At 33.3% G+C, this 27,479-nt stretch overlaps 1 protein-coding gene, 1 non-coding gene and 1 pseudogene across 2 annotated transcripts; 1 reads left to right on the forward strand and 2 right to left on the reverse strand.

The window, feature by feature from the left end:
- Positions 1-2,412: 2,412 nt before the first annotated feature.
- On the reverse strand, positions 2,413-6,900 carry LOC131943114 (splicing factor U2AF 26 kDa subunit-like; the record flags this gene model as incomplete). Its single annotated transcript, XM_059303138.1, has 3 exons — positions 6,753-6,900; positions 2,890-3,391; positions 2,413-2,554 (listed from the first exon to the last, which is right to left on the reverse strand). Coding segments are annotated over exons 1-3 (792 nt in total), but the record flags the coding sequence as incomplete, so codon positions are not given.
- Positions 6,901-7,812: 912 nt separating this feature from the next.
- Positions 7,813-8,578, reverse strand: LOC131943115 (RRP15-like protein; annotated as a pseudogene).
- Positions 8,579-27,110: 18,532 nt separating this feature from the next.
- On the forward strand, positions 27,111-27,183 carry Trnat-ugu (transfer RNA threonine (anticodon UGU)). Its single transcript has one exon. It is a non-coding gene; the product is annotated as a tRNA-Thr (tRNA).
- Positions 27,184-27,479: the final 296 nt, after the last annotated feature.

Below are 27,479 nucleotides of genomic sequence, written 5' to 3' on the forward strand. Positions count from 1 at the left end.
TAAGGTACTTTGGTATATACAACGAATATGTAGTTGGACAATCAGTAATGGAAGAAAATCACAATTTTGCGTTATCAAACTCGAGTTGTTTGATTGGTCTGTAGGCGGGATGGGTGCGTCACATGCGTCAAATATAAGTGCCTCAACTCGCGACATTTCTTTTAGAACTGTGCACTTGTGAAGTGTAACTTGCATCCTTTTCTTAACCTCTAACTCTTCCAACTTGCTCTTGAGTTTTGTGAATTTACAATCCCACAAATATTTGGTTTTCAAATCCAGCGATTGCATTTGAAGCGAACCAACATCAATTCCAAATGGTTCAATGCTTATCTCATTTGTTTTTGTGTTGAGATGATTTACTATGAACGCCATCAGTATTCAAATTATCAAATCTCTCAGCGAAAAATTCCTTCTTTTTGGTGATATTAATGCTGAAGTGCTTTATGTTCACAGTAGCTTTGGTTTCTTCACGATATTAGTTTTCAGATTTTTTCCCTGTCTTCAACAAAAACAAGTAAATTTTTTTCGAAACAATCGATGTTTTCTAGCAAATGATAGCCACCATGATGTTGAATGTTTTCAATTTTGGATGGACACTTTAATAGTAAGTACATTGAAATAAAGAATAACTAAATGTTCTAAAAGAATAGCGTGTATTGTTTATATTTATTATTATATCGTTCGTTATTATATGGTTGCAGAATGATATTTTATATGAGTTTAGAAAATAAAATAATATTATTATTAATATTTGCGTATGGGAACTCGAAAGCCGCATCTTGGCATCAAAGGAGCCGCATGCTGCCGACCCCTAACATACACTTATCAAAAGTACTTTTGTCCCTTTTTAGGGGATGCAGAAATATCCAAGAACAGATAATGATAAACGTATTGATCTATGTGGTTAAGAAAATTTTAACACTTCTTAAATTATAATTCTAAAAATAAAGCCAATGTGTCCTTATTTCTAAGTGAAAGTATGATATAAGTTGTATTTTCTTTTTATCACTAACTATTACACAAGTATTTGCTTATTGAATAATTGCATACATGGTGTTAGTAAATGAGTAAAAGAAATGGTGCATTTTGTTAAGAGTTGTTCGATTTGTTTTTCTTTTGAGTTACTATGTAAAGTTATTTCCCTTGCATTTAAAAATTGTGTCCCTTCTGTAAAGGATACAGAATTATATTTTTAAAAATGGTCGTTTAGTCATGCATCGTTTTCTCTTAATTAAAGAACTTTTTTTCAATAATGTAAATGTTTATTCTGAGTGAAAACAGTATAAAAGAAATAGGTTGAAAAAATCGATATTACAGTATGATATTGTGATTTATATAAAATTATGTAAATTAAAATTATGAATTATAAAAAACCCACATTGTATTAAATTACTACTTCACAAATGAGGTCAATACAGTGTTTTAATTAGTATCCCCCCCCCCCCACACACACATTTTTGAAGATAAACGATTTTAGAAAAAAAAAAAACGCATAATTTACGTTTCCCACATTTTTCTTGCAAATTTGAAACCATATAAATTTCACAAACGAATATCTTATTGTCTTAAAGATTGTGGCTTTCAAATTTACTTTGACCATACATGGTAGCGTTACACGTTTGAAGTTGGGGGTGGGATTGATCGCACTAAAGCAAAACAAAATACAAAAAAAAACATACATACATCCATTTTACTTGAAGTTAAAAATAGATTCAACTAAAAGTAAAAACTTACGAAATGGGGTGTGTGTGTGGGGGGGGGGGGGGGGGTGATGACTTGCTTTATTAACATGTGTAAACATTACTTACAAGATAAATGTTCATTGATGGAGAAACAAAACATGTACTAGTTTAATAGTTTGTCTTTTTCCCCAAACCAAAACCAAAACCAAAATCACCAGTTTAATTTCAAATTTAACCGTGTGTCCGCTATTCAGTTGTTTTATTTACTACTTTTTCAGTAATTCATAATTTGTGAATTCGACACTACCAATGCGACGACTGAAAATATTTTGCTTTAAAACACTATCAGTAGCTCGTGAAGGACGATTATCCCCACCCTCCCTTTCCCTTGTAGGGAGAATTCAACCAACAATCCCTGATTTTCAAGACAGCGCTATAAGGTGTTAATTATTTGTATTAAAACTGCTAATCCGACGATTAACGCAGTAATCGATTGTAATTAATTGGCAGCCCAGGTTTGTGATGGTAGATTATGGAGGAGTTCGTGAGGTTAACGGATGAAGTTATAGAAATCACGACAGGAAAAAAAGGACATACATAGGACCAAACCACTAAAGTATAAATAAACATATACCCCCCATATATATATATATATATATATATATATATATATATATATATATATATATATATATATATATATATATATATATATATATATATATATATAGTATCTGGATCGTGATTTTCTGCCCTTCTTGCGGCCACTACGGCCATACAGCTCTCGTCTGAGTTCCCTTGAGATGGGCTTCAGATGCATACAGTTATAAAACCCACCTCTTGTGCATTCACCCATTTCATACTGCCAAACCCTCGGGCAGATGAGGCTCGTTAGCTGGGGACAGCCACTCTTCTAGGAGAGACAACTCCAAAATTAAACAACTGCTGCCTTGTAGTTAGTTCTTGGTTGGACAAAGGCTATGGAAGCAAATCCAAAAAGAAAAGCAGGCTGAAATCGGAGTCAATGGCCTCAATGGCGCATAACCAGTTGACACGTAACGCTTAATTGTGTTTGAGGCGTGGTCGAGTCGGCAAAAAGCTCATGGTTGATAAATTCGAACAAAGTCTCGAGTTCAAAACCACTGGTCGATAAATCTCGGTCCCCTTCAACACTAATAATTAAGAACGAAGAAGAAGAAGAAGATACTGCCTACAGCAAGCCTCTCTAAAATCTGTGGCTGGAGAAAGCTCACAGTGAATTGGTCTCTGGTTGAACCAGCGGTTGTTCAGCTCACCTACTGCCTTTTCTGCATCCTCTTCTTTGTGGAAACGAACATAGACATTACCAACAAGATGATCCCCTAAATTGTCACAGACATTCATTTCCTCTATCTCTCCATACTTGTCTTCCAATTCAACAAAAATTTCCTCAAAAAACTCATCATACTCTTGTTGTGCTCGAACATCATCCAACATAATATGAGATCCATCAGCAGTTAGGGCAGCATTTTGTGGATTTAAGTAGAGATTTTGAAGTAGGATTGTCTGACTGAAGGTAGGTCTGTTATGTAAACGAGAGCATCGGTCACCATGACGACAGGCTCCAATTTTAAAGTAAAATGAACAGTTTACTTTATCCTTTAGAGGTGGTAAAGGGGGTGGCGATCGAGGTGATCGGAATGATAGGCGTGATCGCAGACGGTCCAGATCTAGAGATCGCCAGGGTAGATATTAATGCAGCGTACGAGATCAAAGGGATTAGAGAAATACAATAAAAATGCTCAGTGAATGCTGAAGTTTTCTATATAAAAAAAAATTTCCTTCTAAACATTCAATGTTAATATTAAGGATATTCATTATTACATTTGGAAATTTTACCATGTATTATCATTAGTATATATCTGAATACCATTTAATAATAGTATGCTGAAAGGACAATGTTTGAAAACTTTGAAATGTTTATGTAATGCTCGTTATTCCTGCCACATGGATGTTTTTGAAGGATAACTACTTTACTGTCCATTATTGTCAGTCATGTTATTCGAGGTAAAAAAAAAAGAATTTTTATTTATTTTTTATACTCATCTTTTGTAAATCAAAATTTCATTGACTAGGGTCTTATGTTTTTGTTAAGTACAAAACAATGTTTTAATGAACTTGAGCTAAACATTGTTTTTTGTATGTTTGTATTTTATCGTGTTCCTTTCTTTGTTCAATAAAGATGATAACATAAAGAAAAGAAAAAAAGTAATGTGTAAACTTGTTCTTAGTAATGAGTCTATGAAGCTTTCAAAGCTAAAACGGCATTTTGAGACGAGTCATTCGGAACACACCAAAAAATATATGGAGTTCTTTCGTCGGCATGAACTTAGTTGCAAACGTCAGGGACTTGATCGAACAGGAAGTTTTCACACAACATTAGTGCAAGCATCATATTATGTCGCATTAGAAATAGCCAAGCAAAAAAAAAAAAATCCTCACACAATAGGAGAAAATCTCATCAGACTCTGCATGTTCAAGATGGTGAAATTAATTCTTGGGGATTCTAGTGAAGTATAGATGCAACAAATATCTCTGTCTAATATTACAATTCAGCGGCATATAGCAGACATGTCCGTAAAAAACGAATTTTGAATGTACCAGAGAATGTCTTTAAGTTTACTGCTCTTTATGTGAACACCCGCTGTTTTGCCCCACACCCCAAAAAAAATACAGCTAATTTACTATGTTATACAATAACAGTGCGTCCAGTGACGCCCCTGTGGTAGTGTAACAGGTGGCTCCTGGGTGAGCCTAGTGACGCCCCTGACAGTATGGAATTAGTTGGGATCTAAAGTGTCTAGGGTCATTAAGTTGTCCTCATTTTACTAAAGCTAATGTGTCGCTGTCGTTCTATCATGTTCCTTTATCAAGTCAGATATGTCGAATATTTGTGTGGTGTAGAACTGTCTCATTCACTATGTATTGAAAGAAACAAGTCTTTAATCAGGCTTCTTTCAGACATATTTCTCTATGTGGCAATTAAAACTTCCAGGTAAGGGGGGGGGGGGGTGACTTTAAATTTCCGTGAGTGGGGACACTGGGTTAAACTATATCTCGAACATCCGCCCAGAGGCGTAGCGACCCTTCCCCCCGGCGCCCGGGGACAAACTTTCAATTTGGCGACCCCCCCCCCCCCCCCCCCCCACATCGGGAGCAAACTTTCGATTTGCGCCCCCCCCCCTCCCCCCCCCCCTTCCCCCCTCAAACTATTTATAATGCAAAAATGCAGCTAAAATGACATTTTAATTTGTTTTTACAACCCATTTTGGTGCCTCCTAAGGTCGGCGCCCGGGGACATATGTACCCCCCATCGCTACGCCTCTGCGTCCGCCCCTCCTCAAGGGAAGACGAATAAAGTATCTATATCATTCATTTGCACGTGGTGAAAACCGAACACTTTATAAGGGTCATGTATACAAAACAAGGGATACAACTTATTAAAATTAATAATTAAAAATAAATAAATAAGTAATTAGTACAATTCGCCAAACAAATCTAATAATTGAATTAAAATTTATATAAAAAATGCATTCTGAAAAAATGTAATATTTTTATATGCTTTTTTGATAAACACGTTGAATATTTTTAAAAGTCTGAAAAATAAAAACTTCAGCTGTATTTTAAGATCATTTGTTATATAAAATAAATTCTTTATTATTCTATTTGGACAATACATTGATGTTATGAATTTTTGGCTCCCTCTAAAAAAGGCTTTATAATTTATTTATTTTTTTTTTTTTTATTTATTTTTTTTTTTAATACTTTTATTTGCAATTAAAACAAGTACATCAACATCAAATTTTTTAACATAATTTTGAACACCAAATGAAAACGAAAGGTTTTGCAAATGTACATAATGAATATTTACATGATGTCATGTATTTGATTATAAAAAAAATTGCAAAGGATGACAGTAAAAGGGGTGAAGGTCAAATGAAAGTGTCAGAAGTCTGGGTGGGGAGAGGAAAGGAAATTTTTCATAGAGGGTCAATGGGACAGTGAAGCATTTTCTATGTAGGGAAACAACTTAAGTTGACTAGTTGAAAGGGTGTTGTAGTCGTCGCATTGAGTTTTCAAAAGGTTGCAGTGTGAAAGATGATAAAAAAGGGACACATTAAAATAATAAAACCAAAATTATTGCGGCAGGTGTGGTGTTGATTCAAAGTTTTATCTAAGGCAGGGGTCGGCAAGAAGAACCAAAAGTTAAATATGAAATAATATTTATTCAAATAAAATTATACACCTGTTTCGCAGAAAAAGTATTTAAGTATTTTATCTAGCTCTGCTAGAATAATAACATCAGTAATCGAACTCGAACAACACGGAGCGGCAGCTAAGGAGTTGCGATCCCATTAGCCAGGCCGGCCTCGACGCAGTGTACTCCGACTAACTGGCCCTACGTGGGCCGTTGGCAGCCTCACGGAGATATCGGTTCGAACACTGCGTGTCGGTCGCTTTGCTTTGTTCTCACCAGGCTTGCCTTCCCCTCGCCTGCTGGTTGGACTTATCTCCTGCTCCAGTACATCGTACTACCCATACTGGGAGCCGTGCCTTGTCTGGCCCCCTATTCCAGTGCTTGGGCGATACACCTTCATAAGGGGTCCTGGTGTCCCAGTCGCAAGCCAGGAACACCGCAGGGGGGGGGGGTGCAACGCGAGGGCATCTAGCCAAAGGTAGACGTGGGCGTTCGCGGATACTTCTTTACGTGCTTCCGTGGGTAAGTCGTAGCTATAGAGGCCCTTCCGTACCCCGCCGAATAGGCACATTCGGGCAACCAGGCTAGGTCGTCGGCAGGGGCTGCGAGTTGGTTCTGGTGGGGACTCGGTTCGTCTAATGCCGTTTTATGAGTCAGGCTGCATGGTCCGCCGCGCGGTAGTACGAGAGGACACCACTCTCGTTCGAAATTGCTTCATCAACCCCAGGTTCTTGTACAAGAGCTTGTCCACGTCACAGATCCTGTCGATGTGCTCCCGGCAGGGAGGGCAGGGCACTCTACGATGACATGTTCCACCGTTTCTACGGCATTACCACAGTGGCGACATTGGTCATCACGGGTAATCTGTAGGCCATACAGGTATGACTTAGACGGGCAGTGTCTCGTCCTCAGCTGGGTGATAATGGACTGTTGCCATCTTTGCAGATTCCACCATGGGTCAGACTTAGAGGGTCTCTTCATGTGCTTAAAGACGGTCCGGGCTTTAGACCCCTCTGTCCACTCCTTTTCCCTCTCCTGTTTAAAACTTTCCTTTAGTCTCACAAGACATTCGCCATATTAACAGGGGAGGTAGCGGTCATTTTTTTAGCACCCCTGTTCGCAAGAAAGTCAGCTTATTCGTTCCCTGCTTAACCGACATGCACCCATCCCGTCTACAGCCCAATCAAACTACTCGAGTTCGATAACACAAAATTGTACTTTTCGTCCTGTACTGATTGTCAAACTAGATCTACGAATTCGTTGTCTATACCGAAGTACCTTAAATTCTAGAAATTTAAAACAATTAATTAAAAATAAAAAAATGTTATTATGTTATGCATTTTTAATATTCGTATTCACAGCTGTTAATTCGTTTCGCTGTAATTTTTTTTTTTTTTTTTTTTTTTTTTTTTTTTTTTTGCTGTCTCGTTCTAATAAGAATGTGATGTACTAGGCATGCCATGGTGGCCACTTAATTAAAACGTACGGAACTCATGATGTTTAAACACAGACACATATACATCACACATTGGGCAAGAATGCAAAACTGGACTCTTTTGACTCATTAAAGTCTATTGTCAAACTTAGTTTCTTGTTCATTACCGCAAATTGGTTGTTGTAAAATTCATCAAGAAGAAAGACACGAGAAAAGACCGTTTCTTTAAGATGTCAGTAAAAATGCTGAAGTTGATATAATACCCGTTATACACAACTGTACTCTATTATTTAAATATTTTTGATCAAGCTTAATAAAACAAATAATATGTTTGTTGGTATGTTTTCACACCAAACCTAACGATGCTGTTTATTTTATTTGAATTTGTCCCTTTCGTAATTTTTTTTTTTTTTTTTTTTTTTTTTTAAATTTTTTTTTACTTTGTTTTAATAAAAAACTTAATTATCATCTGATAAATCATCGTCTTCCATGGACTTTTCATTGGCATCTCCATCACTATTATCGTCTTTGTCCCAATCTTTCATCTTTGCACCTAGCATAAAATCATCTTGTACAATTTTCCATTTGCCTTTCTTTTCATCATCATTATCCATAATCTGGGGGCTTTTCCCCTTCAAACGATCAAGAAATTTTCCTTTTGTAAACTCTGACATGACCATGTCCTTTTTTCGTTCTGAAGGCCCCACTGAAGATAACTTTTCTTTCATCAACTTCTGGTGTTCATTTACAGATCTGAATAACTGAACCATACCTTGTGTGGCAATTTTTCTCAACCTAACCTCTCTTGGGTTATCAAGTACTGATGGCTTTTTTTCTTCCCATTGATTCCCATATTTTCCTCTTCTCTTCTTTAAAAAATTCACTTCTTTTTTCTATCTTTTTTGATTTCTTTGGTTTTGTAAGGCCATCTCTATCCTTAGTTTCTTCCCTTAGTCTTTTTCTGTCTGATATATCTTTCAATATTTCTTTATTTGTCTTTCCCTTTGCAAGCAACACTCTATTGCTTTTTGAAATGTCTTTAGATAAGATTCTAGCCACAACATTGGCCATTCCAGATTTTTCTTCAACATTTTCTTGTGGATTTCCTTCTGTACCTATGTCAGAATGTCTGACATCTTCTAAGTATGAAAGTCTATCTCCTGCTGAGTTTTCTGAACTATAATCATAATCATCATCATCTGTCTCGCTATTCATGCTTGCCATGTTGTTTTTATTTTTTGCTTACGTAAAGGAGCCAGAAATAAACATAACAAAAACAAAGGAGCGAATGATTAACACATTTTAACACTACTTAAATAATTATTCTGAAAATAAAGCTAATGTTTATTAATTATAACTGAAATATGGTAAAGGTTGTATTTTATTTTATCCATAGCTAGTACACAATTTTTTGCCTACATAATAATTGCATACATTTTATAAGTAAAACAAAATAAATATGCTGCATTTTGTTATGAGTTGTTCGATTCGTATTTGTTTGTGCTATTCTGTTAAGTTATTTCCCTTGTATTTAAAAATTGTGTCCCTTCTGTAAGGGGTACTGAATTAATATTAAATAAGGGATTTTCGTGTAGTTATTCAAATGGGTTTTTAAACAGTCCCAGTTCTTCTGCCTTTGAATTTAACTCAGAAAAACGCTACTGACACTAATAATACATTACTAACAATATTGTTTTCTTTCATACATTTTTTACACACATTCCATACTTCAGACATGAAGACAATGCATCGCGACATTCAATTTGACTTAATTAGTCGCCTAATTGTTTTTAGGTGTGACTAACACAATACTATTTATTATTTTTTAAATTGCTATAACTACTAGTGTCATACTCTAAACATAACTAACACATCACCGCTATCCTCATAGTCGTTGTATTGTCAAAGGATCTACTCAGGTAGAAAATAAGACATAACATGAATAATGAATATATTTTTCAAAAGCGCTTTCTAAGGCCGAATTTATTATCACTCTAATGTAGTAAAAAAAGGGAGTGATCTCCCCTAAACTTTCTCGCATATTCGTATAAAACACTACGGTATAGACATGATTTTTATCCATTTTAATTACTTAAACTTTTGAAATAAAATAAAATCTCGTAAAAAAAGAATAGCACACCAAGTGTACGAAAAAAAAAGTGCGGATCTACACACTTCATATAATACCTATATGTACAATTTCATCAACCTAGCTGTAACGGTACTCAAGTTATCGTGACACACACGCACACGCACAACCACGCGCACGCACAAGCACGCACGCACAAACAGACACACACACACACACACATTGGGCAAGAATGCAAAACAGGGCTCTTTTGACTCATTTAAGTCTATCTGCAAACTTAGTTTCTTGTTCATTATCGAAAATAGGTTGTTGTAAAATTCATAAAGACAAGAAAGACAAGAGCAAATAGCGTTTCTATAGGATTATGTCAGAAAAATGCTGAAGTCGACATCAATACCCAAAATACACAAGTGTACTCTTTGTTTTAATATTTTTTATTCATGCGTAATAAAACAAATATAATGTTAACCCATATTATCCCAAGATCTCAATTTTTTATAATTTTTTGATATGGTTTAGCTTTTGGGCACTGAATGAAGGAATGACTATGGATTTTTTTTTAAAATCAATACTTTTTTGAATATCGATTTTTTTTAAAAAACGTCCCATAAATGGGACGCTAGCAACGAACGGCCCCATGTACATTTATTGAAAAATAAAATCATTTTTCACGAAATATGGCTAATCACGCGAAAATTAAGCTGTATACTGATTTTGTATTGTTAGACCAATGATTTCATTGTTTAGGACAGCTAAAAATATTGATAGTGATCAATTGGGTTAGCCATACCATGGTCTAAAATGCAGAAATTATGTTCAAAAGTCTAGTTTTCTTTCAATCTAGCATCCATCAAAGTGAACAACACTTGGAAATAAGTAAAGCTGTGACTAGTACATCTAATTATACACACATGATCACAAATATTGTTATTATTCATCGAAACTGTAATATAATTAAATATAAATAATTTTTTTTTTTTGGGGGGGGGGGGGGGGCGTACTTGAAATTTTCACGGGTGGGGACTTAAATTTCAGGGGAAGGGTGGACATTGGTAAAAGTATGTTTTGTATATACATTCCATTTTCTTCTCAGGGGCAGCCTTCCCCCCTCCTTCGAAATGATGCCTGAAAGAAACTCTGCCCTTTGGGTATTTGCAAAAGATGATCCGGTCCAGTCCCAGATGTCATCCAGCCATCTTCTCTTTTGTTACCCTCGCTATTCCCCCCCCCCCCCCACAGGCGTACATTAGGACATCAGACATCTTATTTCTAGGGTACGGATCCGTCTCTGGGGGCTTGTATTGAGTGTTCATGGCTCTCATCCATGTATGCACCTCACTATGCGAACAGCTCCCAATCTAACAGCAGGAATCTCCTTAAAAAGTTAACAAAGTAAAGCTGGTATCGGTAACCTTTGGAGGGGGATATTATTGGGGCATGACAACTGTACACAGCTAATTCACATTTCTGCTATATGTAGCTTAAGCTCTCTTATATGAAGAGAGTTAATCAACCCCCATGACTGAATCATTTCACCTAAATCGTGGCCATTGTTATTATTCTGGTTTGTTATTATTTTAATATCACGCGCTAGTAAATTTACAGCAATACTAAATTAGTTTGTATTCAATAGTATTAAATACTTCAGTAAGTGTAATTCTGAAAACTTAAAAATAAAATGTAAGTTTTTCAATATTTGCAATTTTCTAATACAATAATATATAAGAAAATATAGCTCAAGGTCATAATTAAATATCTATAAATACTACTTAACACCCCAAGGTCAACAGTTAACAAAGTCAACAATTGTTTCACCATAAATAACCATTTAACATAAATATTTGCATCTGTGTTTCTCGCTAGTGTCCAATAAATGTGACGTTTGTGTAACAATCTGCATAAATATAGGTCAATGTCATAATTAAATATCTATAAATACTACTTAACACCCCAAGGTCAACAGTTAACAAAGTCAACAATTGTTTCACCATAAATAACCATTTAACATAAACATTTGCATCTGTGTTTCTCGCTAGTGTCCAATAAGTGTGACGTTTGTGTAACAATCTACATGGGGCCATTCGTTGCTAGCGTCCCACTTATGGGACGCTTGTTGTACACTTGATATAACGAAGTAGTAAAAAAAATTGTTATTCTTAAATTTTTATCAGATAGAAATATGGTACTGCTATAAGTTTCAAATGTATTTTGCACTTAAAATGTTAATATTTTAGAAGATATGCATTTTCCTGTGCGCATGTTTTCTTTTTTTCCGCCATTTTGACAAGTCCTGCAAATCCGGCACTATAACATTTTTCTAAATTAATTTTTTTCACAAAACACACACAAATTCAATAATCTAGCCATTTTCAAATACAATGAAACATAATTTGTGTTTTAACTAGTTCTTAATACATTTTAGCAATTTTTTTTTTACAAGCGTCCCATAAGTGGGACGCTAGCAGAATATGGGTTAAATGGCATGTTTTCCACACCGAACATAACGACGCCGTTTGTTTTATTTTAATTTGTCTCTTACGTTAGGTTTTTTTTTTTTGGTTAGTCTCAACAATAAACTCATAATTCATTTTTTTTTTTAGTCTCTTACGTTAGGGATCCAGAAATAAACGAAATAATGATAAATAGCCGGTGAATAAACAAATTTTAACACTACTTAAATAATTATTCTCAAGATAAAGATAATGTTTATTAATTATAATAATTACACGTTGTATTTTATTTTATCCATAACTAGTACACATTTTTTTGCGTAGGCCTTACAGTAAGATTGCATACATTTTATAAGTAAAAAAGTAATAAACATGGTGCATTTTTTTTTATTATGAGTTATTCGATTCGTATTTTTTTGAGCTATTTTGTTAAGTTATTCCCCTTGTATTTAAAAATTGTGTCCCTTCAGTAAGGGGTACATAATTAATATTAAATATGGGATGTTCGTGTAGTTATTTTTTTAATAAAGTAAATGTTTATTTTGAGTGAAAACGATATATAAGATACAGGTTGAAACAATCGATATTACTGCACGATATTGTGATTTATATAAAAATATGTAAATTAAAATTTTGAAACATAAAAATATCAAATTGCATTATATTACTGCATTTCCAATGTAATCCGTACTGCATTTTAATTAGCTATGACAATTTTTGAATGTATCAATTTTTTTTAAACGATTAATTTACTTTTTCCAAATTTTCTTCCAATTTTTTTAATTAAATAAAGTTGACAAAGAAATATCTTATTGTCAAATTAAATATAGCCAGACATTGTAGCGTTACACGCTTGGAGGAGGGAGTGGGTGGATCGCATCAAAGCAAAAAAAAACAACAACATATACACACGTTTATTTTAATTGAAGTTCCTAAATGCATTCAACTAAAATTGAAAACTCAGAAATTGTTGGGGATGATGACTTCTAGAAGGATTGAGCTGATATTAGAGAAAGCATTGCTAGAACCTGCTGTGTTAATCACTGACTACAGATTAGCACATCGCTATTATTGACTTTTAACATTTTAAAGATATTTGTTTTGTTCACTCGCCACTTGACATGTCTGACTCGACATGATGGCCCAAACACATTGGGCCACAATATGGGTGGCCAAAGCAGTATATATCTCAACCTATGCGCCACAATGATGTGACACCCGACAAGGGGTTGGTAGCGTGATGTTGTAGTTTGGGTTGAACTTTACCAGGTGGCTTCTAAATGTATTTCTTTATCAAATCGTTGTCCCATTTATAGATTTAATGCAACATTTTACTGTTGGCTTTGTCATCTTCTGGCTCTAATAACATGAGTAAAAATTATTTATAAATTGAAACTTCAATAAAGTCAGCGTGTCTGATTTCGGAGTAATATTGCACTTGAGAGTAAATAATGTTGCTTTCTGTTGTTATTGATTTTAATGTATAAAAATAAAACTAAGGTTGTTTAAGTAAGAAGCCAACTAACAAATAAAAGTCTAGAGGCGTGCTTAATACTTAAACAAACTTTCAAACGGCATGCAAGGCCAATGCCTCAATTGATCTAACTAATATTTTTTTTATTACTAATTTTTTTATTCTAGCAGAGCAAGCTAAAATACTATATTAACTTTTGTGTTATAGATGTGTATTTTTTTAATATTAATAAATATTATTTCATATTTAAAGATATTATATATATATATATATATATATATATATATATATATATATGAATACCTAATCCTACATATTGAAAAAAAAATTTAGTGACTTCAACAAACTGGTAGATTTTGTAAATTGCATATTTTGGCTCTTCCGTCTCAAAGGGTTGCCGACCCCTGGTGTACACTTAAACCTTTCCCTAAACGACAATATGCTACTGTCGTGTTTTCGCAGGAGAATAACTTCGATAATAAACGACCTGTTTTCAAGTACGATATGTGCTGTAAAAACTAGCGAAATGACTTTTAAAAAAAATGTAATACTGTTGCCCAACAAAGAGTATTATATCTAGTGTGTTTTCTGACTAACATAATGTTTTACTTCTTTTGTATACACAATTTTATAAAACTCACGCGAATTAATTCAGTAATCTTTCCAAATAAAACAATAAAACATTTTTTATATAAATCACAATTTCCTACAGTAATATCAAGTTTTTTAACCTTTATCTTATATATCGTTTTCACTCAGAATAACCATTTACTCATTTTTTTAAAAGTTAAATGCTCTTTAAGTAAGAAAAAACGATGCATTATTATAGGAAAATCCCTTTATTAAATCTATATTTTTTTACAGAAGGGACACAATTTTACATTGCAAGGGAAATAACTTAACAAAATAGCTCAATTAAATACGAATCCAACAACCCATAACAAAATACATCATCTCTACTTATTGTTTTACTTATAAAATGTATGCAAATCGTACAGTATGCAATCAATTTGTATTAGTTTAAGAAAAAAAAATACAACTTGTACTATATTTTCACTTAGAATAGAGATACATTAGCTTTAATTTAAGAATCTTTATTTAAGTAGTGTTAAAATCTTCTTTACCGATACAGTTAAATGTCATACATTTTTATTATTTCTGGATCCCTCGCAAAAGGGACAAATCTGCACTCATCTTAGCCCAGCAGTCGGTTACTCTTGATACGAAGAGCCAAAAGTTACAATTTATAATGTTTCACACGTTTTAGACAGCCATTCACATTATATTCCAATATTTTGGTATTTCATAAGGATTAGGTAAATAAATTTTGTTTTCGATTTGAAATTAATAACGTTAAATATGAACTAATCACTGCACTCCAATATTTATGCTAGCAGTCAGGTCATAATTTATATAGAGTATTGTAGGATAATCTGGAGTGATTAGATTTTCTTGAGTTTGGGGATCAATGTATGCTTGTAGTGAATAGTATGGATGGATAAATGTTCATTATACGATGTTACCTGTCCGTATTGTTCATGTTCAACCCTTGTGTTATGTGTTACCTGTCTGTATTGTTCATGTTCAACCCTCGTGCTATGTGTTACCTGTATGTATTTTTCATGTTCAACCCTCGTGTTATATGTTACCTGTCTGTATTGTTCATGTTCAACCCTTATGCTATATGTTACCTGTCTGTATTGTTCATGTTCAACCCTCGTGTTATATGTTACCTGTCTGTATTGTTCATGTTCAACCCTCGTGTTATATGTTACCTGTCTGTATTGTTCATGTTCAACCCTTATGCTATATGTTACCTGTCTGTATTGTTCATGTTCAACCCTCGTGTTATATGTTACCTGTCTGTATTGTTCATGTTCAACCCTCGTGTTATATGGTACATGTCTGTATTGTTCATGTTCAAGCCTCGTGTTATGTGATGTTTGTTGTCACGTTGACCTCTCCTGTTTGTTCTTGTTTATTGTACGGGTATATTATTGGGGTGTGGTCACGTGGTCTCAGTCTAGTAACTTCCTAATACCAGGTTAGTAGAGTTTAGTTCGCTATAGTAGCCACTGTTTTCTGCTCGATGTTATTAGTGGTTATTATGTGGAAAGGGGGGTGGGGTGGGATGGGGGGTTAATGAAGCAAATCAGAATAACTAAACTATAACAATAAAACTACGTGTTACAAACACGACTGATTGTATGAGACCGAACATAGGAAAAACATTCAACGTAAAATATTATGTGAATTATTTAATCATGTAAACAGGATGTAGGAAATAAAAAACAAACATTAATGTTCTTATAGAAACTACCTGTAAAATTAAAAAATATATATATATTTTCCTTGTCTATAAAAAAGGGTAAAAAATGTTGCATACGTTCACAAAATAATAAAAGTCTGGGTATCCCTGGATAATTTAATGAGAAACGCTGTACACAAGTAATGGTCACAGCTTCGTTTAAATAATCTAATATATACAATGTAGATACACTAGTTCTATTCTATTATCATTTTTTAGCGGAAAGTTCATGTAACATAGACAGTTTTCTAATCATATTCAACAAGAATTTATTTAAGTTAGAACTTAAAGTCAAAATCTTGAATAACATGGAACATTCCATCTCCGTAGTATTAAACTTCGTCACAGATCTACCGTACATAGCCGTGTCTTCCTGAGTCTACAATTTATTGGACTAGTTGTCCCATTATTAAAATGGGAGCCTAGATTACATGTTTTAACTTTTTCAGATATGTCATAGATGTAACAGACTCTATAATAAAACAATTTATAAAAAAAATAATAAAACTCATGTGTCTATATTCAGTATAAAACCATGTTTTAAATTATTTCTATACATTTAAAAAATATATATAGTCATTCTCCTTATTAAATTTTAAAAACAAATTTATTTTTATTTTTGAATAAAACTAACATATCGTTTATCTACAAATACATTATTTTTCAGAAGTTTAAATAGCAGTTTTAAATAAGTAATTTCCTCTGCTATGTAAGAATGTATATATATATATATATATATATATATATATATATATATATATATATATATATATATATATATATATATATATATATATATATATATATATATATATATATATATATATATTTTAATACCAGAAGAGGCAATCCACTACTCTTAGGTCACCACCAATAATATAAAGTAAAAAGAACATTCTCGTAATTACGTTCTCCTTTTAGACAAGAATTTACATCGTGAAGATAAAGTAGAGTTTATGTGTTTCTCGACCACAGAATATTTAGAGATACCCGGTTAACTCTTATTTTAAAAAATCCTACACACACCATTGTCAGTGGGGTACACTAAGACTCGTATAGTTAAAAAAAGGGGGACGATATATTTGAAGTCGAATAAATTTCGACTAACTGAACATAAAACCAATTACGTCTCCATAGCCTTAAGCAGGCAGTACACCCACACTCCCAAACCTAACATTATTTGTCTGTTTTCGTTTTAAAACACATAAACGGAAGTTTATGAGGATGTTATAATTTAACAGTTTATAACGACGCTATAATTTTGTCCGTTTACAACGACGCTATAATTGTGACAGTTTATAACGATCTTATAATTGTTACAATGTATAACTTGATAAAGAAATTATAATTGTCTTAGTTTTTCTCACTCATAGAAGCCGGCATCGACGGTAGATAAAATATGTATCTACACCGTATTAAATAATACTGTATTCTAATCGCGGGATGTTCTTATGCTACTTCTATACCTGGAATATATTTAAATCAACTAAGTACTCGAGTACCACGCGAAGACACGGCAGAATGCACATGTTAACCTGCAATATGATAAACTACATAGTGAAGGGCGGTTGACTAGGGATCAATTCAAAGAACACGGACTTGAACTCATTCTGTCCCTTCAGCCATACCCTTTCACGACAGTACTGAAACCTTCTTTACTGAAATATTGACCCTTAAGCTGTTTAAAAGATACCATACACTTTAGATAACCGCACGTCTTTTTACCTGTAAGTACATCAAAATTGTGATATTTTATAAATATCCAATGAATGCAGCTGTTTAAAACGAGGCCGTTATTGTTTACCGTTTTTTAAAACTTATTGAGCGAAAGGCCAGACGTATGTACAGTGGTTTAAACAACGGGCCCATCGACTCTATAGATATTATGACTATCGTCTAGAGTTTTTGTATTACGATACAGTACAGATCTTTAGCCTCACAAGGTGGACCCCATCACATGACATCAGTGGACGTTTAACCGGTAACTTACACCACTTCCAGTTACCGAAAATCCCCCAAAACTTGATAGAAACATGAATATGAGCTAATACTTACACACAAATATTTCGTCCACCTAGCTGCCATCGGTTTGAAAAACTGATTGTTTACTTACAAAGCGTCTAAGCGTTCTGTCTAAACATCATTTGCTCTGTTGAAATAATAAATATTTAAGACAATGTTTAATCTATTTAGAAAATGTTTATCTTTCTTTTTTTTCCCCTTTTTTTAAAAAAAAAGCAGCGGCAAGCACAAGTTAACTTGGCTTGGACAAAATGCATTACTTCCCCTATGTTAAATATTTTAATTTTAAAAAACTAACAAGGGAGACAACTTTTAGCAATGGCTTGTAAGAAATATATGCATACCTAATTAATATAACAGTCAATAAACATTTACAACTAGTGTAGAAAATCATTACATCTTTTACAGTTTAAACGAAACTTTAATTACTTTCTTAACTTTTTACATATGTAATATAACTTATTGTTACATTATAAATTACAAACACTAGATCATTTTTTTTAAAAATAATAATAATATGTGCACTTCACTCAACGTTCAGCTTCTGTTATCGTATTTATATACTATTTCTGGCTCCCTTGAAAAAGGGAAATTAAACTATAGTTAATGTATTTTAGTGTGGACGACAGACCAACAATCTTATGTCCAGTTGACCCATTTGTTAACCTTAAAAAACGGTGAAGGCTTGTTCTGGTTGGCCTACAGAAAATATTATTTCCACTAATATGTTTTTGTTCAAGTATCGTCTGTGTCCACTGTGTTAGCGTTAGAAAGTTGTATGATGGTACATAGGTTGGATTGTTTCCCCTCTTGTTGAGGGTTTTATAGAGCGCATTTATTCCGTTAAAACGGTACATGCTACTGCTGGTCTAGATGAAAACGTAGTTAGAACCACTGAACAAGATGTGAGCAAGGATGAAGAATGTGTAACAATTAGTGGACAGCAATGGCGTCGTTAAAACCACTAACAATCTTTATATTAAACTGGTAATAAACCTAATAAATTACCTGGTTTTTTTAATTTTATTATGTACGGGCAGGTAACGTAATCAAATGGTTCCACGTTTAAAACATAGTCATCCTAATAGATTAGGTAGTACACCATTAGGCAATAGGCAAGCTATCTGTATAGAAAAGTTAGTACAACATTAGGCAATAGACAATTCATCTGTATAGATTAGGTAGTACAACATTAGGCAATAATCAAGTCATCTGTATAGATTAGGTACAACCTTAGGCAATAGGCAAGTAATCTGTATAGATAAGTTAGTACAACATTAGGCAATAGACAAGCCATCTGTATGGATTAGGTAGTACAACATTAGGCAATAATCAAGTCATCTGTATAGATTAGGTAGTACAACATTAGGCAATAGGCAACCCATCTGTATATTTTAGGTAGTACAACATTAGGCAAGAGGTAAGCCACCTGTATAGATTAGTAGTACAACATTAGGCAATAGGCAAGTTATCTATATAGATTAAGTAGTACAGCATTAGACAATAGGCAAGTCATCTGTATAGATTAAGAAGTACAACATTGGGCAATGGCAAGTCATCTGTTTGCAACACACCAGTAACAAGCAATTCGTTTTATTCTACAATAATAGCTTCAGTTTCACCGTTATGTCTCTCTGTCTTACTGGCACTCTGTCTATCTGTTATTCAGGAATAATATACAGAAACACGAGCACATTTAAAAACTTTCAGCGTCAAACGGAAAACAAAATGTGACGTGAAAGGAACATAAAGGAAATATTCTAAGGCCGGAAAAGTACACACAATACTAATAACGTCATCGATACTTGATAATAAAGACACTAACATTACTACCTAATTAATTTCTCTAATCTTAAATAAGTCTCTGCCTGCTGAGTTTCTTTCATGCATCTCTTCTGTTTCAATGTAGTTGGCATACAAAGTGATAGTTTTGTCAGCACTATGCCCAGCCACCGTATTAGTCGTTAGGGTAGCTCAGAGTTCGGCAACCTTTTGAGACAAAATTTACCAGTTTTTAAAGAGCCACTAACATTTTTTTTCCAATATTTAGGATACGTTGTTTATAGATTTAAATAGCTTTAAATATAAAATAATATTTATTCGTATTTTTTTAAAAAATACACATGTTTCGCACAAAACATATTATAGTTTTTTAGCTAGCTCTAATAGAATAGTAAAATTAGTAATCATATAATAAAACTATACTCATTGGATATTTAAATTAGTTACATCAGTGGAAGCATTGGCCTTGTATGCCGTTTGAAAGTTCGTTTAAATCCGGTTCATAACTTCTTGTTTTAAGTTTCAAGCACGTCTCTAGATTTGTATTTGTTAGTTAGCTTCTTACTTAACTTTTTATTATATTCATGTAAGAGAACTCTTGCTTGCACGAATATGTTGACCTAAAGATCGTCAGCACTCCAGATGTCAACTTCCCCACGTTACTGTACCATCCTGCAAAACTATTCCATGCGTCACGTATGAGTGACTCAACTCGCGGCATTTCTTTTAGAGCTGTCTAGTTGTGCAACGTAACGTGCATGTTTTACTGAACCTCGAACTATTTTTACTTGTTCTTGAGTTCTGTGAATTTTCCGCTCCACAAATGAGTCGTTTTCAAATCCAGCAATTGCATTTGAAACAAACCAGCATCAATTCCAAAAAGTTCAAAGTCAGTATCATTTGTTTTTGTGTGGAGAGAGTCTACTATGAACGTCAGAGTACTTGCATTTGTTTTGAATTGCTCAAATCTCTCAGTGAATCCATCCTTCGTTTTATTTGTTGTAATGCTGAAGCAATTCATGCTAATAGTTGCATTGGTTTCTAGATATATTTTTTTTTCATATTTTTCGAAATCAAGTAATTTACCGCTCTTCGTATCTTAAACAAAAATTAAAAAAAATGATTTTTTTTCGAAACATCCACTTCTCAAGCAAAGCTTAGTCAAGGTTAAGGAACTCCTTGGCAAAAAGAAGGAAGAACTCCTGATACAGCTTGATGAGCTAAAAAATGCAGTTTTTCCTTGCAGTTTTACATTTAGCTCATTTAGTTTTTGTTTGTGATATCCACCATGACGTTAAACGTTTCAATTCGTGGTGAACAATTTAATTGGAAGTACATTGAAAATAGTACCTAAATATTCTTATAGAATAGCGAGTGTTTATTGTTTATGTTTTTTATTATATAATTCATTACCGAATGTTGCAGAACAATATGTTTATGAGTTTTGAAAATAAAATATAACAATTATTAATATTTGTGCATGGAGCTAAAGAGCCGCATCTTGACATCAAAGGAACCGCAAGATGCCGACCCCTGGGGTATCTGGATGTAGAGGATGGTTGCAATAAATAAGAGCAGTCCGACACTCGTCAATGATTAGACATTTATAATATTTTGTTTTTACCCTCTTATAAGCGTGCCAGAAATTGTCCTTAGGTGTACCAAATACCGCAGTTTAATTTAGAGGAATATTTTTATATATAATACTTTTTATAATATTTTTAGTGTTTATAGTATTATTTTGTGTTATCATTATTTACTAAACTCATGCAATATGTTAAATAGATAAGCAAAAATGAAAAAAAAGTCTAATTTTTATAGAAGTAAGTAAAAAATGATATTTATTTTGAGTTTTGTTTATTAATTAAATATTTATTTTTTGTGGTAAACATACGCCATGGATTGTCCCCCTTTCAAACTTCTATTCATATTTACATAGGGGAAGTAACACTTTTTCTCCAGGCCAAACCAACTTGTATTAGCCGCTGTCTTTAGAAAAAAAATTCCAAAAGATGAACAAAGTGTAAACAGATGAACAAAGTGTAAACAAATAAAGCATTGTCTTAAATATACTCGATCTCAACTGAACAAAGGTTGTTTAGACTGAATGCTTAAGCGCTTAGTAAGTAAGCTGCGAGTTTAAAGATCAACTTATGTGAGGTAACATGTCCTAGAGTCTACTGCCCTATTGACCAAACTATGTTACCTATATGTACCCTTCCTTCCTTTGTCCGAACTGCAAACAATAATCTTGAGAATCTGTACTCAATTATCTACTTGACATCTCAATATTCACAAAACACGATTACTTATCACACGATTACTCAAAAACTCTATTCAACTACCTTAGTCGATCGACCTAAACTCTCAGCTACAATTACGCATCTCTCGGTTACGTTTAAAACTATTTTTATTTTAATTATAATGAATATTTGCTGTTACGGATCTTATAATTTACAAAATTCATAGAGTAAAATTATAGCTATCAAACAATATATAACCTGGGACTAACGGGTGTTAAAATAAATAAACACTCAAGAACACTTTAACATGTAAACTGAGCATATCCGTATATTGGATCGACTTCCTTTAAAGAAGGCCACTTTGGTTTCCTCACACAACCCCTTGTGATTTAAACTAACAAACTTTTCTTTCATCCTCAAATTGACTTCTTCAGTCTTGTGGTCAAAGGGAAACAAATGTGGATATACCACGAAAGTCAAGAAAGTTTTGTTTCTTTCCCTTTACTGATGTAAACAATTCATCTCCAAATGCATTATCAAATTTACATTGTATTAGGTAACTCCATCTAATCAGATATTTATTGTATCAATTGCTTTAAATATTCACCCATGTAGATACTTTTATTATTGTTTTTTTACGCTTCAACAAATAAAATAAACCGGGAGTGATCTCCCCTAAACTTTCTCGAATATTCTTATATGAAACAACAGGGGATGGCAACTCAGGATATAGACATGATTTTTAATCCATTTTAAATACTTAAACGTTTTAAAATAGAATAGAATCTCGTAGAAAAAAGAATTGCACACCAAGTGAACGGCAAATAAAATGTGGATAATAGTGCGGAATTTTATTAGTCCTTTATAAATTTACATTTGTTTTTTGAGAAATCGGAAATAGCAAAAATTACTACTTCCGGTCAACAGAAATTACTCAACATTTAACAGAAGGCAGAGAATAAGATATTTTACTTACATGTAAAATTTCATTTATCTATCTGAAATAGTACTCAAGTTATAGGCTTTTGAAAATCGGAAATCCCTCAAAAGTTTATACGGATCTACGATTTCGATATAATACTTATACATGAAATTTCATCAACCTAGCTGTAACGGTACTCAAGTTATCATGTTTACACACACACATACACACATACACACATACAGACACAGACATACGGACAAGATTGCAAAACTAAAATATCGTTGAGGACTTTTTTTAGTACTTAATTATTTCTATTAATGGACTCTCAGGAAACATGCATAAAATCATATTAATTATATCATAAATTTAAATCAAATACCAATCAATAATTTTTATTTTAAAATCTATATATTATGGTTACCCCCCCCCCCCCCCCCCCCATCCGCCCCCTCTGTGGTCAAAGCTCCGCTGTGGTCAAAGCTCCGCTGTGGTCAAAGCCCCGCTGTGGTCAAACCCCCTATGGTCAAAGCCCATCTGTGGTCAAAGCCCCGCTTTGGACAAAGCCCCGCTCTGGACAAAGCCCCTATAGTCAAACCCCATATGTTCAAAGCACCTGTGGTCAAAGCACGTATGGCCCACATTTGTTCTCAGTCATGAGTCTATGAAACCTTCAAAACTAAAACATCATTTGAGTTTGTTTTCGTAGTTGCTTGTCTTTGTGAAATATATTCATTCAGATGATAGCAAAGAAGAGTTGGTATTTTATGAAGATATCGTTTTTTTTTAACTGGATGATTAAAATACAAATACGGCTGTGTGTTTGAACAGATGGTGCGCCATCTATGTTTAGGTCTAAATTGGGCTTCTAGAAAACAAACCAAGGGGAATCCACTGCATGATCCACCGGCATTCTCTCGCCAGCAAGACTCTTCCGACTCCATTGCTAATAAAAGTCGTAAATATTAAATCTGGAGCCATTAAAGAACAGCGCAAAGACATGAATAAAGATCACGAGGTTCTGCTTTTCTACACTACAGTTGGCTGGCTGTCTAACGAAATATTGTGAATAGTGTTTTTTGAATTTAACAATGAAATCAAATTGTTCTTAGAAGTCAAAGGAAACAACACCATTTGATATACTTTAACAACAAAGAGTAGATGGAGAGAGTATCATACCTAGCAGATATATTTGAACATCAACATAAGCCTAACCTGAAGCTTCTGGGAACCTAAACGAATAATCTCTTTTATGATAATTTCGGAGCATTTTTATCAAAGCTGCAAAACTGGCGAAGAAAAAATAAATCTTAAAAATATTGTTGTGTTTCAGAAAATCTGTAGCGTGGTAGATGGATATGATTGTGAGATAAATAACAATTTGAAAGAAGCGATTTCTGGGCATCTTGAATCTCTTGAAACGAACTGCGGCGTTATTTTACCTGAGCTGAAAGAAGAAGAATCTGTTCTGCCCAGGATACCCATACTCAGTAGCGTAGCGAGGGGGGGGGGGGGGGAGACATATGTCCCCGGGCGCCGACGTTAAGGGGCGCCAAAATGGGTTGGAAAAATAAATTGAAAGGTTGAGGTGGGTGCAAATCGAAAGTTTGAGAGGGGGGGTCCGAATCGAAAATTTGTCCCCGGGCGCTACGCCTCTGCTCATACTCTGCTCCCATTGATGTTGCCAGCATTCCCGATAAATTACAAAGATGAATTCTTGAATTTGCGTAATGATTCCGCATCAGATGAAACACTGCTCACACAATGTTGTTGTAGTGTGCACGATTCATACCCAAAGGTGAAATTGATTGCCTTTCGAGTTTTAGTTCAATGTTGTGTTAACATATTTCTGCGATAGTGGATTTTAAACACTTCTCCAATTAAAAACAAAACAAAGAAATAAATTAAATAATGATACTGACATGAGGTTGGCGTTAACAAAAACTAAACCTCGGATGTTTAGTAAATTGCATGCATTTTTACTCTTCGTATTCAAACAGTGATAAAGAATAATCCATATTGAAAGTATACTATGTTTACTCATGTTATTGGAGCCAGAAGTTGACAAAGCCAACAGTAAAATATTGCATCAAATCTATAAATGGGAAAATGATTTGATAAAGAAATAAATTTAGGAGACTCCTGGTAAAGTTCAACCCAAACTACAACAACCCGCTACAAGCCCGTTCTCAGAGGTCACATCATCGTGGCCCATAGGTTGAGATCTATACTGCCTTTGGCCACCATTGTTGTGGCCCAATATGGTTGGACCATCATGTCGAGTCAGACATGTCAAGTGGCCAGTGAACACAACTAAAATATTTAAATTGTTGAAAGTCAATAATAGCGATGTGCTAATCTTTAGTCAGTGATTAACACAGAAGGTTCTAGCAATGTTTACTCTAATATCAGCTCAATCCTTCTAGAAGTCATCCTCCCCAACAATTCGTGAGTTTTCAATTTTAGTTGAATGCATTTTGGAACTTCAATTAAAATCTACGTGTGTATATTTTTTTTTTGCTTTGATGCGATCCACCCACCCCATCCTTCAAGCGTGTAACGCTACAATGTCTGGTTATATTTAATTTGACAATAAGATATTTTTGAATTTTATTTAATTAAAAAATTGCAAGAAAATTTGGGAAAAGTAAATTAATCGTTTGAAAAAAAAAATTGATATATTCAAAAAAGTTTAAAGCTAATTAGAACGCAGCACACATTTCATTGGGAAAGTAGTAATATAATACGATGTTATTTTTTTATGTTTCAAAATTTTAATTTACATAATTTTATATAAATCACTATTTCGTGCAGTAATATCGATTGTTTCAACCTTTATCTTATATATCGTTTTCCACTCAAAATAATATTTACTATATTAAAAAATAATTACACGAAAATCCCTTATTTAATATTAATTCTGTACCCCTTACTGAAGGGACACAATTTTTAAATACAAGGGAAATAACTTAACAAAATAGCTCAAACAAAAACGAATCGAACAACTCATAACAAAATGCACCATGTTTATTACTGTTTTACTTATATGATGAATTCAATTATTCTGTAGACAAAAGGTTGTGTACTAGTTATAGATAAAATAAAATACAACGTGTATCATATTTTCATTTATAATTAATAAACATTAATAAACATTAGCTTTATTTTAAGAATTATTATTTAACTAGTGTTAAAAATTGTTTAATTATGTGTGGTTCTCTATCTTTTTGTCTATATCTGGATCCCTTACGTAAGGGACAAATTAAATATAATAATAGTCATCGTTAGGTTTGGGGTGGAAAACATACCACTAAACATTATATATGTTTTAATAAGCATGATCAAAAATATTAAAATAAAGAGTACACTTGTATATTTTGTGTATTTATGTCGACTTCAGCATTTTTTCTGACATTATCTTTTAGAAACGGTATTTGCTCTTGTCGTTCTTCTTTATGAATTTTACAACATTTTTTTGCGGTAATGAACACGAAACTAATTTTGACAACAGACTTTAATGAGTCAAACAAATCTTCTATTTTAAGTAAAATTTGGCATTTTACAATAATTGCTCGAAATCAATAAATTATGGACATTATGTTAGATATATGTACACCACACAAACTGTTTAAATCAATTAAAGCTCTAAAACTGTAGCGCTGTTATCGAATCTGCGGAAAAAAACAGATTTTAAACAAAATCTGAATATTTTCTTTGGTTATTTCCCATTTATCTGACAATTGTTACAGCGTTTTGTGCATGAACTTTTAACCTTTTATCCTTGTGTCTCTACGCCTTTCTTGTTGATGAAATAAAGAACAAAGTAAAATTGCTGTTCGTTACAGATTCAAAAATAAAATAATACATTTGTGTTGTAACTTGTAGGCTGCTAGTAAAATTTAGTCTTATTTTTGCTTAAATAATTTGTTATTTAACTCACTAAATATAAATAACTAACCTAATCATAAACGAAATTATTAAAACGTCACTATATTCAGATTTTTTAAGGATATTAAATAACTATAAATAACTTGATGAAAAAAACTATTTTAAAAAATAAAGCAATCCAAAAGTAAACCAAAGTAGTACTGAAAAAAAATATTTCTATTCTAGTTACACGTTTAAAAACGATAATAAAATTGTTTGAAGGAGATTAGCGGATACTCGATGACAATAGGCTGTTTCTGTGTACTTAACACATAGCTCATACTACACGCATGTGGGGAGTGTTAAGGTTTTAGTTTTACTTTATCATATAACATTTACATAAAACAAAATCTGAGTTCAAAATAAAGCAGTATAGAAGAGTATCCTTAAAGTTTACCTTAATTATTCAACAACGAATTCAATTAAAGTTCAGGTTTTAAATCTACATTTTATTTCGGCACATTTCCAACAAAATCAAACGAACAATATTTGTATATGGTATTAGTGTACAAACGGAATTTATTATTTCAGACAACTAAGCCTCCATAGCTCAGTGGCTAGAGCACTGGTCTTGTAAACCAGTGGTCGTGAGTTCAATCCTCACTGGGGGCTATTTCCTTTTTTTTCTAATACGAATCTGATATTTGGGTGTTGCTCATTAAAGTAATATTTTCGCTAAAGTACAATTTAACAATACCTATTAGATAGCGCGTTAAATTTTTAAAAAAAGCATGCGTTGCATGCATCATATCGTATGGGTAGTAAATTGGGTTCTATTAAATCGGCACATAATTATATGTTTTTTCATTAACTATCTTTTCTTTTTCAATCGCCAGTTAATCAACGACAGAACATACATAAAATAATGTACATTATTAAAACACAGTATAAGGCTCAATATCAAATGA

Source organism: Physella acuta, unplaced genomic scaffold (genome assembly GCF_028476545.2).
Source record: "Physella acuta isolate Inbredline_101_S28 unplaced genomic scaffold, ASM2847654v3 ptg000442l, whole genome shotgun sequence".
In the NCBI taxonomy this organism is placed as follows: Eukaryota; Metazoa; Mollusca; class Gastropoda; family Physidae; genus Physella; species Physella acuta.